At 37.9% G+C, this 19,031-nt stretch overlaps 1 protein-coding gene across 4 annotated transcripts; it reads left to right on the top strand.

The window, feature by feature from the left end:
* The first annotated feature begins 688 nt into the window (after positions 1-688).
* On the top strand, positions 689-11,853 carry LOC102928763 (disintegrin and metalloproteinase domain-containing protein 26A-like). 4 transcript variants are annotated; one of them, XM_076553449.1, is made up of 4 exons: positions 689-848; positions 1,930-2,040; positions 2,161-2,279; positions 3,773-6,171. In XM_076553449.1, the coding sequence occupies exon 4, from the start codon at positions 3,911-3,913 to the stop codon at positions 6,008-6,010; it is 2,100 nt and encodes a 699-aa protein (XP_076409564.1). In that variant the 5' UTR covers positions 689-848; positions 1,930-2,040; positions 2,161-2,279; positions 3,773-3,910; the 3' UTR covers positions 6,011-6,171. The 4 variants fall into 4 exon arrangements, with proteins under 4 accessions (XP_076409564.1, XP_076409563.1, XP_006971007.3 ...); XM_076553450.1 differs by lacking the exons at positions 1,930-2,040; positions 2,161-2,279 and adding exons at positions 8,449-8,544; positions 11,630-11,853 and having other exon boundaries at positions 710-848; positions 3,773-5,761; XM_076553448.1 differs by lacking the exon at positions 2,161-2,279.
* The last annotated feature ends 7,178 nt before the right edge of the window (positions 11,854-19,031 follow it).

Genomic DNA, 19,031 nt, shown 5'->3' on the forward strand with positions numbered 1-19,031 from the left:
TCTGGATTCACACCTCGGACACTAGGTGGCTGTTTTGAAATTCCCTTGGATTTCTACTGTTCTACACAGACTTGGTAAGTCACTTAACATATCAGATATTTTAAAGGAAACTATTTAAAAGAGAAATCTTTTCCACATTAAAAAAATGGGTTTTATGTGTACTTTGGAAGAAAAATGGGCTTTGTTTGAAATTTTAGGCAGTCTGACAATGGAACAACTATATGAGAAGATTAATGTTGATCGAATTATGCAGTTTATTACTATGCTTATACTCATTTTACTATTTAAAGATAGTCAATTTAAGTGCCAGGATAACAGTTTTAGATAAACTTGTTAAACCTGTAAAAATGAATTATAGAGAAATTCAAATTCAGACAGAAGAAATTAACAATGAAATTGTTTCAAGATTGGATCATAAGGTTACAGAAAGAAAGCCTGCTTTCACACTGTCACCCTTAATTTATCCAGTAGCATTCAGCTGATTTTACAGTGTGTTGGGAAACCTATAAGTTAGGAAAGGAGACTTATTCAAGCTGGAGATACTGGAGCATAACATAGGACAGGAAGGAAGTGAAACTTATTAACGTGGAAGAGCAAATCCAAATAACTTTGGTGGAAGTGGTGGAGGAAACACTGGGAAGAACCTCACCAGTTGCCAGGTTCCGTTAAATGAGAGGCTCCTGTTGCTAGGCTCATGAATCTAGAACTTACTCCATAGGTGACAAATAAAGAACTTATATCCTCTTGTGCATTCTCCAACAAAAACTTTGTTCCTAAAATGGGTTCTAAAGATGTTTTGTGATCAAGATCATAACCAGAAAGGAACACAGACATCACTTCACCTGATGGTGAGTCTTTGGAAGATTCAGTAAGGGAGAGAAGCCTAAATAATTAGGAGGTCAATGCATACATCCCTCAATTCCTGGACAATTGTTCATAATTGGGGATGGAATTTCCTTTAAATATTGCTCTTTTCTATTTTATTATGGAGATCCTAGAGGTTTTAGTGTGATTCAGTGCATCCTAAATTATAGAGAGCTTTGGTGGTCAGTTGGCTAGCTATTGATGATTTGAAGTTCAGGGGAGAAAAAAAATTCTGGTAAAAGATGATATCTGAGAGCTAACCTGAAATTTAGATTGTTATATTTGTACCAAATCTTGGATGAAAAAAATATATCATTTCTCTAGAGTTCTGGATGCTAGAACCACTTTATATAGTAATTTAATAAATGCAAGGTTCAACTTGCTCAATTATTCTCTAAGTTTCGTTTTTAACCTATCTACTACTATAGTTTTAGTCATTAATTCTGACATATTTTTCTTGGTAAAATCACAACAATGGTGTGTTTTTAATAAACAATTCTTTTCTTTACACCAGAAATACACTTTCTATAATAATTATCAAATCTAAATCAAAGTATTTTTGGATAGTGATCAACATGTCAGAGTTTTGGTATTATTATTATTATTATTATTATTATTATTATTAAGAAGAAATTTTTTATTCACTTTACATACCAACCACAGATCCCGACCTCTTCCCTCTTCCCATCCCCCAGCCTTCCCCCTAACCCACGCCCTATCCTCACCTTTCCCAAGTCAAGCTCTTCCATGAGGAGTCAACACAGCCTGCACACTCAGCTGAGGGAGGAAGTCCAAGCCCCTCCCCCTACAACAAGGCTGTGCAAGGTGTCACACCCTTGGCACAGGACTCCAAAAAGCCAGCTCATGTACCATGGACAGATCCTGATCCCCTTGCCTGGGGGTCCCCCAAACAGTTCAAGCTAAACTGCCTCCTGTATACAGAGAGCCTAGTCTAGTCCTATGGGGGCTCCACAGGTATTAGTCCACAGTTCATGGGTTTCCACTAGTGTGGGTGGTCATCTGTGCCTATTTTCCCATCATGATCTCAATGTCCCCTGCCCACAGAATCCCTCCTCTCTCTCATTGGATTGGATTCCTGGAGCTCAGCCTGGTGCCTGGCCATGGATCTCTGCATCTGTTTCCATCAGTCACTGGATGAAGGCTCTAAGATGACATGTCAGGGTTTTAATCATGGTTTTGTAATGTTGTCCTTAAATGTCTTTTATGGATGCTTTTTCTTATGTAGGCTCTTAGCACTCTATGATCAAGCATATTATTCCTTAATTAATTTTTCAGAAGAATAATACACTAAAGATGATGGTACCAAACAAGAGATATTGCTCATTTGGTAAAGTGAATGTTCCAAGAATGTACAGACATGAGAATGAGTCCCTGAAACCTATGTAGAAAATCAGGTTGGTGGCCTATACTTGTAATATCAGCAACAGGGAGGCAGAAATATATAGGTTGCTAAAGCTTGCTGGCCAGTCATTCTTCCTTCTTTAATGAACACCATGCTCATGTTCAACTCTGTGTCAAAAGCCAAGGTGGGTAGATAAGGAATGATATCCAAGGCTAATTCTTGGCTTCTATAAACACACACATAAATACAAATACATATGTGTGCGCACACACACATGTACATACACACACTTGCTTATATAAATACAAGCAAACAAACAAATAACCAACCAATAAAAAATAAAATACTAAACTTTAGAATTAATCACACAAACCATATGTATGTCTTCTGAGGACTCACTAGCCAGGATGAACTGTGACCTCCAAACATATATTAACATGCACACAGGGTTCTCATTCACCCTATTGTATATACTCACATGCAACAATATTTTTTAAAAAATGGAAAATAAAAATGAGAATAATTTTGGGTCTGAGAGAAGTTTCTGCCACCCACAGTAAAGACAAGGCAAGGGTAGAAAGGAACATGCAAGTGTATTCAAGGACCAGGAAAGTGTCTGAGGAAGTATACAATTATATATATATGAAATCAAAGACAATCTTATTTCTTAGCTAAGGAAATCTACAATTGCTGTTGAAGAAAAGATGAAAATTAAAACATGTGAAACAATGTGAAAATGAAAGCAAGTTATTAAAAATTATGAGTGTATTACTAAGGGCTGGGAGTATTTAGATATACTTGTACAGGGACAATGTGTGCCTTACCACAACTAAAGAAAAAAAACACAGTGTTGAGGATATACACCTTGGAATTTTGATTTTAGCCCATTCTCTGCTCTTTATTCTCTAAACTGACTTGATTCTGATTTATGTATGGCTATGCCTGCCCTTCTTTTCCCTATTTTTTTTAGTCTTGTGCTCTGATGTTCTGCCAGAAGACATTTCAGGGGGTCAGTGATACACACACCCAGACAAATGGAGGACTAGGAGGGCCAGGCCTTCTCCTTTGCTCTCTAGTAGACACAATGACTGTGGGCAAGACCCTGGTCCATGAGAGGATCATAGTCCTTCAGCTCTGGCTATGGATGATGCGTTTTGTCTCACATGGTTCCCAGATGGACATGCTAAATACAGTAGCCCTCCAGAAGTTTTATAATTTAAATTACTGTCATTTAACTATGAAAGAAAATATAATATTGATTTTCAGTTTATAATATCTTTCATGGACATTGAGGGAAAGTTGAAATTAAAATATTCAGAAACGATGTGGAAAAGAGGGTAAGGTATTAAACGCTGGGAGTAAATTAGAAATCAATTTACACAGGAACAGGTATACTTTACCACAATCAAACAGAAAAATCCATGAACACTGTTGACACACCTTGGAATATAAATTGATATAAGCCCAATTTTTGCTATTTTATTTTCTAACCTGACTTCATCATGATTTACATATATTTGCCCTTTGTTTAACTATTTCCTTTAGTCTTGATGCTCTGACTGATCAATTCTGCCAGAAGACACACCATTAACGACCAGTGCTGAATGCAACCAGACAAAGTGAGGACTAAGAGAGCAAAGCCCTTTGGTGTCTGTGGGTGAGGCCCTGGTCCATGAGAGAATCATGTTCCTTCAGCTCTGCCTGTGGACGTTGCTCTTACTTTCTGCATGGTCACCAACTGCACATGCTAGGTACAGTAGCCCTCCAGAAGTAGTGATACCCTTGAGGGTCACTGACCCTAGTAGACAGGATATGTCCCCAGACTGGCTCTCTTATAGCCTGCGCTTTGGAGGAGAGAGACATATTATCACCATGAAACCCACAAAATACTTCATATCCAAAAACTTCCTACTGTTCACATACAATGACAAAGGTGATCTTCTTGAAGAACAGCCTTTTGTTCAGAAAGACTGCTACTACCATGGCCATGTAGATGGAGAGCCTGAATCCATGCTCATTATTAACACCTGTTTTGGGAGTTTGCAAGGCATAATAGAGATAAATGGCACAGTTTATGAAATCATGCTCAAGAACCAAACATCCACATTTGAACATCTGGTATACAAAATAGACAGTGAGGACTCAGAATCATTTTCTATGAGATGTGGGTTAACAGAAGAAGAGATAGCACGACAAATGAAGATACAAGAAAGCAAAGACTCCACACTTATGCAAAGCCAATATGAGAATTGGTGGACCCACCATAGGTATCTTGAATATTATGTGGCAGTAGATAATCAACGATATGTTTATAAAAAAAATAATGTCACAGCTTGTATACAAGACATATTGCAAGTTGTCAATGGAATAAATGGTTATTATCTTCAAATAGACATTGATGTGGTTTTAACTACACTGGAAGTTTGGACTCAAAGAAATCATGTCGATGTAACAGAATCCATAGATAAAGTCCTATCTAATTTCTGCACTTGGAAGATGAGTAACGTTGACAATCGCATTAGAAATGACATTGCACATCTTTTTGCCAGGCAAGGATATGGTGCCACTTTAGGGTTAGCTTATGTAGGTACAGTTTGCATAGCTATAGATTGTGCAGTTAACAGTTTTATGACAAATTCATTTCAAGAAATGGCATTCATTATAGCACATGAGATGGGTCATAATTTGGGTATGCCTCATGATGAGAATTACTGTACTTGTGGGTTATCAAGCTGCATAATGGCTGCATATCAATCTAATTCCCCTAGATTCAGCAACTGCAGTTATGAGAGTATGTATTCAGTGATTACCAAAAGAAGTTGTTTATACAATATTCCAGATAAAGAAGTAACAATAAACCTCACCTTGTGTGGGAATAGTTTAGTTGAAGAAGGAGAGGAGTGCGACTGTGGAACCTCTGAATCATGTCAAAGTGATCCATGCTGTGGTGAAGACTGTGTTCTCAAGTCTGATGCTGAATGTGCTTTTGGACTTTGTTGCCAAAGGTGCAAGTTCATGCCAGCAGGCACAGTGTGCAGATATCAGAGCAATGAATGTGACCTTCCAGAGTGGTGTAATGGAAGTTCAGCTAGGTGTCCAGAAGATGTATACCTGGAGGATGGAACTCGTTGCAGTGGTGGTGGTAATTGCTACAAAAGGACATGTCAGAAACATGAGAAACACTGTCAAATGATTTTTGGCAATGGAGCCAAGAGTGCAGATGACACTTGCTACATCGAAATGAACAGACGAGGTGACCGTTTCGGAAACTGTGGTAACAATAGCCGTAACTACATACCATGCAATAGCGCCGATGTACTCTGTGGACGAATCCAGTGTGAAAATGTGGCAGAACTTCTCCATAAGAAAAACCATGAAACAGTGCATTGGACTCGCTTCAATAATGTCACCTGCTGGACTGTGGACTATCATTTTGGGATAACCATAGGTGACACGGGAGCAGTGAGAGACGGCACACCTTGTGGTCCAGATCATATGTGCATTAACAGGAAGTGTGTCCATAAGTCTTTTTTGGTAAGTAACTGTTCGTCATTCGATTGCAATATGCATGGAGTCTGCAACAATAAACATCACTGCCATTGTGATTTCAGATCAGAGCCACCAAACTGTCTACTCAACGGCTTTGGGGGTAGTATAGACAGTGGACCACCTCCACGATTAAAAGGTTCCAGTTGGGGTAAATACGTGCTAGCTTTTTTAATTATTTTACTGGTTTTGGTATTTACCTTAATTGCCATAAATAGAAGGATGGAATCTTCATAAAACTAAAATAACAAGCAGCACCACAACCGGAACCAGCATCCAGTGCTAAAATTTCACCGGAAAAACAAAACCTCAACCTCGAATGTTTACCAGCAAAGGATGATGCCAAAGGTAAAAAGAAAACACAAAAGAAATAATAAAAAATATTTATCCTACAAGAATTCCTTCATGTATTAGTGTGTAGACTTCTAAACATAGGAATATCACTGTCACTCTGTGTGTGTGTGTGTGTGTGTGTGTGTGTGTGTGTGTGTGTGTGTGTGTGTCTGTGTGTCTGTGTGTCTGTGTGTGTTCTGTGTGTGTGTGAAATCCCAGGCCAGAAGTTCTAGAGACTTCCCTTGTTGGAATATCAAAAGCACTCACCACCAAATAAAAGCAGGCCCTACCAAATAGGTACTTTTCTTTAGTTTCAGCAATTTTTTGCCTTGTTTTTTGATGGAATTTGTGTCTGTCTTCCACTATAAGCGTAGGTCCAACCCATTGGCCGTTGTATGTGTTTTTGTATTTGGTTTTTCTCAGCTCTAAAGCCTTTCCCCTTCTCATTCTTCTTTGTCACATTGAGAGAAGGAGCCTCCAAATACTGGTTCCTCGTGGCAAATCCTGTCCACAAAAATCTACTCCTAAGAAAGCCAGAGTGAGACTGCAAACCTGAAAGAATGATTGGCGCTTCCTGTGATGGTTGCCATAGTCTCTGGTCTCATGTGCTTGCTGTCAAGTAGCTCTCACTCTGCTGGTGATTTTAACACATTTTTCAAAACTTCCCAACACGATGGTGCTAGTGAAGATGGCTGTTGCTGTAATGAACATCGTGACCAAATCAACTAAGAAAGGAAAAGCATTTATTTGGCTTTACAATTCCTTACCACTCTCCATCATTTAAGGAAGTCAGGACAGGAACTTAGACAGGACAGGAACCTGGAGGCAGGGGCTGATGCAGAGGCCACTGATGGGCTGCCACTTACTTGCTTGCTCCTCCTGGCTTGCTCAGCCTGTTTTCTTACATAATCAAGGACCAACAATCCAGGGGTGGAATCATCCACAAATGGGTACCCTCCCTCCCTAAGCCATCAATCACTAAATGAGGAAATGTTATACAGATTGCCTACAGTCCAATCTTACAGGGGCATTTTCTCCATGAAGGTTTCCTCCCTCAAGGCTACATTGCTTGGTAATCTTCCTGGTGACTCTGTCCCATTCTGTGACTGTTTTCTGCTGACTGTGTGCATGTTTCCCACTGCAAATAGTACATGAAACAGTGCTGCTTAATAAACTTGCAAGCATGAGTCATCAGCTTATGTAGTCCTTGTGGCCCCAGCTTTCTGTCCTGTTCACTTTCTTATCCCTGGTGCTCCCCACTGAAAGCTCTCAGTGCTCAACCTTTACTCCTGCCAATTCCAGTCACTGAAGTTTTCTAAATAAACCACTTGGGGAATGCAAAGCAAACAATTACAAATTCAAAGATGCCAAATCACTCAGTGTATCATATCTGACTTATGATAAGGCTCTGTTCTGACCGACCAGAATTCTACTGACTTTTACTAACTAAAGGTACATCACCACCTCACAATCTAGCTTCCTTAGCTTGCAGGGAGTTCTTTTCAAGTGTAAGTCAGGTCATCCTGGTTGCCGTAAGAAAGCAGGCTTAGTAAGCTACTAAGAACAAATCAGGGCTGGAGAGATGGCTCAGAGGTTAAGAGCACTGGCTGCTCTTCCAGAGGTCCTGAGTTCAATTCCCAGGAACCACATGGGGGCTCACAACCATCTGTAATGAGATCTGGTGCCCTCTTCTGGCTTGCAAGTATACATGCAGACAGAACACGGTATAGTAAAATAATAAAAAAATAAATATAATAAAATAAATGTTAAGAAAAAATTAAAAAATAAAAAAAAGAACAAATCATTGCCTGGATGCCTCCCAAACCATTCAAGTTAATCAACCGTCTCACTTATCCAGAGGGCCTGATCCAGTTGGGGGCTCCTCAGCTATTGGTTCATAGTTCATGTGTTTCTGCTAGTTTGGCTATTTGTCCCTGTGCTTTTCCAATCATGTTCTCAACAATTCTTGATCATACAATCCCTCCTCTTTCTTGCCTATTGGACTCCTGGGGACTGGAACCTGTCCTTAGTGCATGAGCTGGCTTTTTGGAACCTAGGACCTATGCAGGGACACTTTACTCAGCCTAGGTGAAGGGAGGAGGGGACTAGACCTGCCTGGACTGAATCTACCAGGCTGAGCTGAATCCCCAGGGGAGTCCTTGCCCTGGAGGAGATGGGAATGAGGGGGTGGGCTGGGGGGGTGGGAGGAGGGAGGACAGGGGAATCTGTGGCTGATATGTAAAATTAAATTAAATTATAAAATTTTAAAAAAAGAAGATAAAATTTAAAGAAAAAAAAAGGAACAAATCAACAAGAGTGCTCCATCCAAGCCTCTTCATCAGGTCCTGCCTCCAAGTCCCTGCCTTGAGCTCCTGTCAGACTTCCCTTGGATTGAGGACCACAAGCTACAAGATGGAATAAACCCTTTCCTCCTCAAGGTAATTTTTGACATGATGTTTTTTCATAAGAAAGTGGGTCGCTCATTGCAATGCCTGGTGTAATTTACGTTGACAGTAGTCCACTCTTAGTTAAAAGAGAGTGACGAGTGACGTATAACTCAAACAAAGCTTGTTGACTCACTTGGGGTTTTGTTATTTTTTTTAACTTGCTTTCATATGAGAAAAAAATTAACATGCAAAAATGATGACAGATTTCAAACATCACCTGAAAAACAATTGCTCATTATCCAAATTTCAGTCGAGATAGCAGAGCCCACTGTTCAAATTTGACCTGAAAAGAAAGAATTCAATGTTGAAACTTCACCTAATTTAAAAAAAAAAAAAGTAGCTCAATGTTCAAGTTGTATCTAGACTGCAAAATGTGCAAATTTCATAGAATAATTCCAGTCCATTTGGAACTACCCCATGTGTTAATCTGTAATGTCCTGCCTATAGAAATTCTCCTGCAAGTGTCATAAACCTCCACAGGAAGTTCTAGAGAGTTGCATTATTTTGGGATCCTAAAGTTTCAAGACTATGTAAAAGAAAGTCCTAGCATATTCGTACTTTGCTATTCTAAGGCAATTTAGTTTATTTTTAATGGAATTGGTGTCTGTGGTCCATAAACACAGGCATGACTAGTGGGTCCTTTGTGTACATTTTCACTGGGCATGTAAATTTCAAAACATGTTCACCATGCCACTTTGGTTTATTATTTATAGAGCGGGATCCCACAAATCCCATTTGGTTTAACCAGACCCCACTCGTAGATCCTGCATATAGAGGAACCTGATTTGGACTGGAAAAGGCATGCAACTGTTTCTTAAAGAAGTAATCTTGAATGTTGTCTTGTGACAACGATCACTCATGTGGCATCTGTAGGTTTCAGTCTGGGATTAATTAGTACACAGAATGAGCTGTTCTCTAAGCATCTGCACTGAAAGGCCCAGAGATACATCACTGCTCTGAAACAACCTACCTGAGACTTGGTTGCAGGGATTTTAGTCCTCCAGAAAATTCCAGAGGATTAAACAAGAGTGTAGCTTTCCCCTTGCTAAAGGACTTCTAGGTTTGTTTGTTTGTTTGTTTCTGGAACTGAGGACTGAACCCAGGGCCTTGCACTTGCTAGGCAACCACTCTACCACTGAGCTAAATCCCCAACCTGACTTCTAGGTTCTTATGTTATCTATAAGATCCAGAGCCATGATTGATTATTCCATTATTCTTCCATTTGATCTGCCTTCCCAGTGGACAGAACTACTCAACTTAGTTAGGCACTCTTGGTTATCTCAGGGATGTATTTTTTTTTTCATTCTGGGAGTGAACTGAGTGATTCAGTGCTTCCTTTCTCCCAGTTGGTAACTATGATAGTGTCAGAATTTTATCAAGGACTTTTAAAATCATGTAGACATGATTTGAACTTAAGTAGAATTTCATTAAAATCTGTCAACAGAAAAATAATAGGCCTTCCAACTCAGGCCTTTATCAACTTCACTTATAAAATGAATTCATGTGGCTGGCAGGATCCCTGAGCTACTATAGGCCGTTGTGACACAAGCCTGCTGAACAGAATTTAATCTCTAGAATCTACATGACAGAAAGAGAGAACTGACCCTCACACATGTCTTTGACCTCCCCATGGTTACCCTGGGTGAGCCGCATGCATGGTTCTATTCAAGGACAAATAATAAAAAAAACAAACATACAGACACATAATTAATACATATATACTTGCATATATACAACATATACATACATATATACATACATACATAAAATGATATCATGAATATTTTAGAATTTTATGCTTTATAGAGTGAATATTATCAAACAGGTTTTCATTGAAAATAAAACAGAAAACCACAATTTAACTTGAAAAATCACATTTTAAAGCCTACTGAGAGCCAATGGTCAAAGTAATTGTGAAAAAATTTCCAATACAGAAAACCATTTTGAAATGAGATGAACTGCCTTCCTCTGCAGCACTAACCAAGGCTACATCTGAGCCGAGGATGGGGGTTCACTCAGTAAAAGAGGATGACTTCTGCTTAGAAGAGAAACCTTCCAACTCTCTAAGACCTACATAGGACTATCTTTGTAGGTTATGTATGTGAAACCTTAATTCCTTATTGTATCCCATGTTATATTATGTTTTATACTATTATTGACATGTGTTTGCACACATTAACCATATCTAGTGTATGTCTTTTTAAAAAATTATTGGTATTATTATGGTTAATTATTTATGTATCTGTATGTATGTATGTACGTACACATGAGAACTGGTACCTGGAGAGACCAGAAGTGTCAAATCTTCTGTAGTTGGAGTTACAAACAATTGTGATCTGCCTGATGTGGGTGCTGGGATTCGAACCAAGGTCCTCTGAAAGAGCAAAATGTGCTCTTAACCTCTAAGCCATCTCTATAGCCTACTGGATCAAATGTGAATCTTTACACTTAAATATATTGAAAAGTGATCAAATCAAGATAAATGGCATCTAGATCACCTCAAATACGTATGATTTATTTGTAATGAAAACATTTAAAATTCCATTCTTCTAGCTCTGAAATATACAATCAATGCCGTTACTGGTTGTCACTGTAGAGTACAGTAGAGAACAAGAACATTCCTCCTTTTCTAAACATTATATTGTCATGGATAAATAAAGTTTCTCATCTTCCCCTCTTCTGTATTCTCTCCAATCTTTGGTAAAAATGTTTTATTTCCCAATTTCTTTGAGAAATACTGGTTCATATTCTGTATATGGATGAGGTCATGCCATATTCATTTCTACTCAGCTGATTTCATCCTCTGGTGCTCATCCATGAATGGGAATGTGAAAATATAATTGATCATCACTGATCATATACATATAAGTAACACGTTCTCTTTATATATTCATTCATTGATGACAAAAGGTTAAATCCGTATCTTGATAAAAAGAACCATGGGATTGTAAATATGTCTTCCACACTTATATCTCATTTACTTTAGGTAAATAATCATGCTGGCACTGCTATAGTTCTACTATAAAGGATTAAATGATTTTTTTTTTCTTGCTTGCTTATTTTGTTATAATTGCAGTGCAAAGGACCAAATCTAAGACCATGGAAGAGTAACACAGATGTTTCAATATTCAACTAAAGACATCACTCCTATAATATAATGTTTTAAAGAAATTCTACAGAATTTTCAAAATGTCTCAATTTACATTCCCACTATTATCATTAATTCTTCGAGAATTTCATACAATATATTTTATCATTTTCATTCTCCCCCTACCTCAACCTCCTCTCAGAATCTCCTACCTCATTACCCTCCAAACTTCTTGTCCTCTTTTAAAATAAAAATACAAGAAAACAAAAACAAAAAGAATATTTCTTCTTCTCAGCACCTAATGGAACTTTCTCAAAAATTGATCACATACTCAGACAGAAAGCAATCTCAACAGATATAAGAAAACTGAAATATCACCCTGCATCCAATCAGATCACCTCAGATTAAATCTGGATATCAACAACAAAAATAACAGAAAGCCTACAAATTCATGGAAATTGAACAACTCACTGAACAAAAAAATTGGGTCAAGACAGAAACTTAAGAATAAAGAGTTTCTAAAATCGAATGAAAATGAATATACAACACACCAAAACTTATGGTACACAATGAAGTTGGCAAGTTCTAAGAGGCAAGTTCATAGGACTAAAAACATATTATTTTAATGCCTGCATTAAAAAGAGATATCGTTCTGGTAACATAACAGCACACCTGAATGCTCTAAAATAAAAAGAAGAAATAGTGCACAAAAAAGAGTAACCAGAAGAAATAATCAAGCCCATGGCTGAAATCAGTAAAACAGAAACAAATAAAATATAAAAGGGATCAATGAGATGAAGAGCTGGTTCTCTGAGAAAATCATTACTAACAACAGACACTGGGAAAATCCAGAGAAAAGTAAGAACATATTTCAAAAACCTATACTACACCAAATTGGAAAATCTAAAAGGAATTAATAATTTTCTCAATATATAGCATTTAGAAAGTTAAATCAAGATCAGATAAGCACATATGAACAGACTCATAACTCCTAGAGAAACAGAAGTAATAATTAAACATCTGCCACACACACACACACACACACACACACACACACACACACACACACACACAAAATCCCAGGGCTAGATGGCTTTAGTGCAGAATTTTACCATTTAAAGAAGAGTTAATGCCAATGCTCCTCAAATTATTCCACAAAATAGAAACAAAAGGAACAATGCCCAAGTCACTTTATGATGCCATATTTTCCCTGATACCCAACCCACAAAAAAGACCCAAAATGAAAGAGAATCACAGACCAATTTCTCTTATGAACATAAATGAAAATTATTCAATAAAACACTTGCAAACTGAATTCAAGAACACATCAAAAATATCATCCACCATGATCAAGTATGCTCCATCACAGAGAGGCAGGGATGGTTCAAAATAAATAAATCAATATATATATATATATATATATATATATATATATATACCAAAACATAAAAACCAGAACACCATCTTATTAGATGCTGTAAAGGCCTTGACAAAATACCACACTTGCTGATGATAGAAGTCCTGGAGAGATTAATCAGGGATACAAGGGACATAATTCACCATAATACAGGCAATTGACATCAAGCTCATAACCAATGTCAACCTAAATAGAGAAAAGCTTAATCCAATTCCACTAAAATCAAGAACAAGACAATATCATCCACTCCACTTTTTCCATACCTATTCAATATAGTACTTGAAGTCTTAGCCAAATCAGTTAAGACCACTGAAGATCAGGGGGATACCAATTAGAAGTAAAAAGTCAAGTTTCGTATTTGCAGATAATATGATAGTACATATATGTGACCCTAAAAATTCCACTGGGGAACTCATACAGCTGATAAATGCTTTTAGCAAAGTAGCTGGATACAAAATTAACTAAAAAAATCAGTAACCCTCCTATACACAAATGACAAACAGTCTGAGAAAAATGTCAGGAAAACAATACCTTTCACAATAGCCTCAAATAATATAAAATACCTTGGGACTGCTTTAATGAAGTAACTGACTCGTATGATTAAAATCTTAAGCCGGGTGGTGGTGGTGGTGGCGGCGGCGGCGGCGGCGGCGGCGGCGCACGCCTTTAGTCCCAGCACTCTGGGAGGCAGAGGCAGGTGGATCTCTGTGAGTTCAAGGCCAGCCTGGACTACAGAGTGAGTTCCAGGAAAGGCTCAAAGCTACATGGAGAAACCCTGTCTTGAAAAAAAACAAAAAACAAAAAACAAAAAACAAACAAAAAAAAAACTTAAAGACATTGAAGAAGATATTAGAAGACAAAAAGATCTCCCATGTTCATGGATCTATAGGATCAATACAGTAATAATGGCTATCCTGTCAAAAGCAATCTACAGATTTGATGCAATCCTCATCAAAATTCCAAGACATTCTTCATAGATATTAAGAGTGCAATTTTCAGGTTTGTGCAGAAAAACAAAATACCACAATTACTGAAACAATCCTGAATAATAAAAGACGGCTGGAGGTATCATCCTTCCCAATTTCAAGTTGTACTATAGAGCTACACTAATAAAAGGTATGGTAGTGGCATAAAAAAAAAAACAGACATGTTCATCAAAGGAACAAAGGAATCAAATTGAAGACACAATCATAAATCCACACACCTATGAAAACCTAAGGTTTGTTTTTTTTTGTTTTTGTTTTTTTGTTTTTTTTTTCTGAGACAGGGTTTCTCTGTGTAGCTTTGCGCCTTTCCTGGAGCTCACTTGGTAGTCCAGGCTGGCCTCAAACTCACAGAGATCCGCCTGGCTCTGCCTCCCAAGTGCTGGGATTAAAGGCGTGTGCCACCACCACCCGGCTGAAAAACCTAAGTTTTTATAAAGAAGCCAGAAATACACACTGGAGAAAAAAGCAGCATCTTCAACAAATGGTGCTGGTCAAGCTGGATGGCTACATGTGGACGAATTCAAATAGATCCATACTTATTAACCTCCACAAAATACAACTCCACATGGATCCAAGACTTCCACATAAAACCAAAAACACTGAACCTGATAGAGAAGAAAGTGGGAGCTAGCCTTGAGCTCACTGGCACAGGAAAAGACTTTCTGAACAAAACACCATTAACTCAGGTCCTAAGATCCACAATTACTAAATGGGACCTCATGAAACTGAAGTTTCTGCATGGCAAAGGACACCATTATTTGGACAATGCAACAACATACACAACAAGAAAAGACTTTTACCAACTACACACCCAACAGAAGGCTAATATCCAACATATAAAAAGAACTCAAAAAACCAAAAGTCAGGAAAACAAGTCTTTCTAATAAAAACGGGTAACAGACTAAACAGAGAAATCTCAAAAGAGGAAACTCAGTGACTGAGAAACGAAGAAATATTCCACATCCTTAGTCATCAGGGAAACGCAATTCAAACCTGCTTTGAGATTTCCTCTTACATTCATTAGAATGGCAGAAATCAACAAATAAATTGACAGTTGGCAAGGATATGGACCAATGGGATCACAATTCCATTGCTGGTGGGACTGCAAACTTGTAAAGACACTATGGAAATCACTGTAGTGGTTCCTCTGAAAATTGGGAATCAATCTACCTCAAGATCCAGTTATACCACTCTTGGGCATATACCCCAAATTTGCTCCATCCTACCACAAGGACACTTGTTCATCTATGTTCAGTGATGCTCTATTCATAAAAGCCATTAACTGAAAACAACCTAGATATCCCTCAATGGAAGAATGGATGAAGAAAATATGGTACATTTATACAATGGACCATTACTCAGCTGTTAGGAAAAAATGGCATCATGAAATTTTCAGGTAAGTGAATGAAACTAGAAAAAAAATCATTCTGAGCGAGGCAATCCAGACTCAGAAAGACAAATATATTCAATGTCTTCTGAGCAACCATTGGAGAAGTATCTTCCTGTGGTAGATGGGAACAAATACAGAGACCCACAGCTGGATATTATGCAGGGAGGTAGAGACCTTGGAACACTCAGTCCTGCATGGGATGTTTTTCTCAAATTCCTCCCTGTAGGGCTCAGGAAACCCTGCAGAAGAGGAGGCAGAAAGTGTAAAAGCCAGAGGGCATGTAGGATACCAAGAAAGCAATGCCTTCTAAATGAACATGATCAAAGCACATATGAACTCACAGAAACTGAAGGAAAAATGTAAAAGCCCTGTATCAGTCTACACCAGGTCCTCACCTTATATATTGTGGCTTCCAGTTTAGGGCTTTTATGTGATTTGTGAGTGTGCAAATAAGTGGGTCTCTGATTCTTGAGCCTTTTCCTGGGCTCTTGTCTGTTTTTTGGCTTATTTTGTACAATTTCAATTTGTTTTTTTTCCATTGGATTTTGTTTTACATTATACTATTTTATTTTATCTTATCATGATCCCTTAGACACCTATGTGTTTTCTAATGAGAGACAGATAGGGAGTATATCCACATGGGAGGAGAAGTGGAGATAAACCAGAAGAAATAGAGGGAGGGGGAACAATATTCAAGACACATTATGTGAGAAAAGTCTATTTGCAATAAAAGAAAGTTTGTTCTTCCAGCTTCAAGAGATTGAATTAAGAAAGATCCCTCATACATGTATATAGCCACTTGAGTTTTAGTTAATTCCAGATATGATCAAGTTGACAACCCAGAGTGGCTATCGGAGTGTGTATGTGTGATATTTTCATGGCAATGATAAAGGTACTCATGTCTAACAAAGCATGTGTGGAGGTCAGAGTACAATTTGCAAAACTTGATTTAATCCTCCCACCTAGGTATGAAATTCAGGTTATCGGATTAACAGGGGTGGCAGCAACCACTTTTACCAATTCAGCCATCTCCCCACCCCTTAATGACTGAATGAGTTCAGTTATCTGTGCTACCTGTCCAAGGCTATATACCTGAAGTTCTCAAGCTGTGGTTCACTACACCTTTGGCAAAACTCTCTCTCTAAAATTATCTATATTACAATTCATAACAGTAGCAAAATTATACTTATGAAATGGCAATAAAAATAATTTTATGGTTGGGGGTCACCACAACATGTTTAGCTCTGTAGCCCATTTTTTAATTGGATTGCTCATTATTTTGATATCTAGTTTCTTAAATTATTTATAAACTTTGGAACTTAGCCTTCTGTCAGATGTGGGGTTGTTGAAGGTCTTTTCTCATTCTGTAGGCTGTCGTTTTGTCTTATTGACCATGTCCTTTGCCCTACAAAAGCTTCTCAGTTTCAAGAGGCTCCATTTATTAATTGTTGCTCTCAGTGTTTGTGCTACTGCTATTATATTTAGGAAGTATTCTCCTGTGTCAATGCATTCAAGACTACTTCCTACTTTCTCTTCTATCAAGTTCAGTGTAACTGAATTTATGTTGAGGTCTTTGATCCACTTGGAATTAAGTTTTGTGCATGTAAAGCATCTTCTTAACATTAGACTTTATTAGAATCTCAATCACCTCTTAGCTCCTAGACTGACATCACCAATCTCTTGTGTCCTATATTTCTCATTTGTGTAGATATTTGGAAGTTCTTTTCAAAGATTAGTGAAATCCATATGTATATATTTCTAATTTATTTTATCATAACCATGGAAGCACAATTAACACAGTTCTTATTTAAATGTTTGGTAGACATCTTCTGTAAATCCACCTTGACTTCAGTTTTTTTTTTTCTCTTTCTTAAAGTGTTTTGCTCTTGTTAGTATAAAGGAATTTAACACATGTATATAGCATTACTTAATGAATCTTTCTGGTACTTCTCTCTCACAATATCATGTACTGTTTTGTAAAACCACTGAGTCATTTTAGTGCTCTCAGCATATGTGTGGGTGTACCACAATCCACTGGAGCATACGCAATCCAACAGGGACCTAATCTCTGAAGAAAATTATTTTCCCTTGCTTCATTAATCAGGTGTCAATAGCTAATCAGTGATGGGTAGGATTTCATGTGTCCTACCATTTGTGCAGTAATTGCATCTTGCTTGATGTTATTTGAGTCTTCACATACAGTCGCAGTCACGTGCAACAGCCATTTCTCTCCATAAAGCAGTGTTTTGTAGCAGACCTCTCCAAATGCTGGCTTTTTTGATCTATGTTACACTCTTCCCATGAAGCTCCAGGATTATTGCAGAAAAGCTAACAGGACAATTGCAAGAGGAAGAGGCAGTGGAAGACTGTAAGGAAATGGTGATTTCCAACCAAGACCAGGAAGGAGAACCAATGAATTCATTTGACAGCATGCACAAGACCTGTACAAGCTCATGCCAGTAAATTAAAAAAGATGGGGAAGATGGCATAAAATACTCCCACTTAGGACCCACTGACAATTCATACCTGCTTGGAGATGGAGAATTGGTTTTCTTTAAGGGTGTGACCACTGCTAAGTAGACCATGCTCCAGAGCAGGCCCCACACCCAAGAGTATTTGAGCAACACATCTTGAACTCAATGGATATTTTTCAAAAGCAACACATGATATTGGGTTGATAGGTAGGTGCTGGGGAGAATTTGGGAAGAGATAGATGGAGGTGAATATTATGATAACATGTTGTGTGACACTATCAAAACATGAAGAAAAATATGATTTAGAAAAAGAAACAAAATTCCTTCGAAAGCAGGAACAAAAAGTAAAGTGGAGTTTGATAACATACCTGTTTAGAAAAGTAATAGCGCAGGATTTTCCCCAGTACCATGTGATCTATTCAGCCACAGGGTTCTCACACAAGTAACACTAACATGAATGCATTCTGATCTACAGTGATCCTTAAATCCAAACCAAAGGTGCTGGTTACTCCCATAACATTACACAACTACCGTACTAGTAGGCTTATTTTGCCAAGCTACTTGTGATTATAGCTTGCAGGGTTCACAACTAGGTAAGATTTTTTGGGCTTAATTTTCTCCCACAGTGGCCTATATAGCAGCTTCTAACTCTATGAAAGCTAGCCTATGGGGGTTAAGCTTCAAGACAGACACCAGCTGAATTTCTTCTGCAAAATTCCTCCATTTAAGTATATGGCATCTTGTGAAAGAGAATCATAGCATCGAGAGCTCAGAAGCAACCATTATAAAAGGGAATAAATAGACTTTACTGTTTGAGAGTTCTGTGTGAACCCCTCACCTTAAGTTCAAAAATGGCCGTGGGATTTTTGTTTGATAGCTTATGGTAAGTCAGAATAACATTAATCCCAATATATGGTAACTCTATTTAAATAATTTTTGTGTAGTTATGCAAGTCTTATTCATATAATGAAACTCAAGGACAGAAACAAAACTATCATCTCAGCAAATACAGAGAAGTCTTACCTACTCTATCTGGAAAGTTCATGTACCAGGAGATTAGCATGTAGTAGACTCCATCTGGCCTTGTTTAGGCCAGACTAAACTGATCCAGAATTTTCTACGC

The sequence above is a fragment of the Peromyscus maniculatus genome, chromosome 17 (genome assembly GCF_049852395.1).
Source record: "Peromyscus maniculatus bairdii isolate BWxNUB_F1_BW_parent chromosome 17, HU_Pman_BW_mat_3.1, whole genome shotgun sequence".
NCBI classification, from domain to species: Eukaryota; Metazoa; Chordata; class Mammalia; order Rodentia; family Cricetidae; genus Peromyscus; species Peromyscus maniculatus.

Excerpts from the sequence above, each read along its gene's own strand:
- LOC102928763 (XM_076553449.1), top strand. The coding sequence starts at position 3,911 with ATGTTCCTTCAGCTCTGCCTGTGGACGTTGCTCTTACTTTCTGCATGG.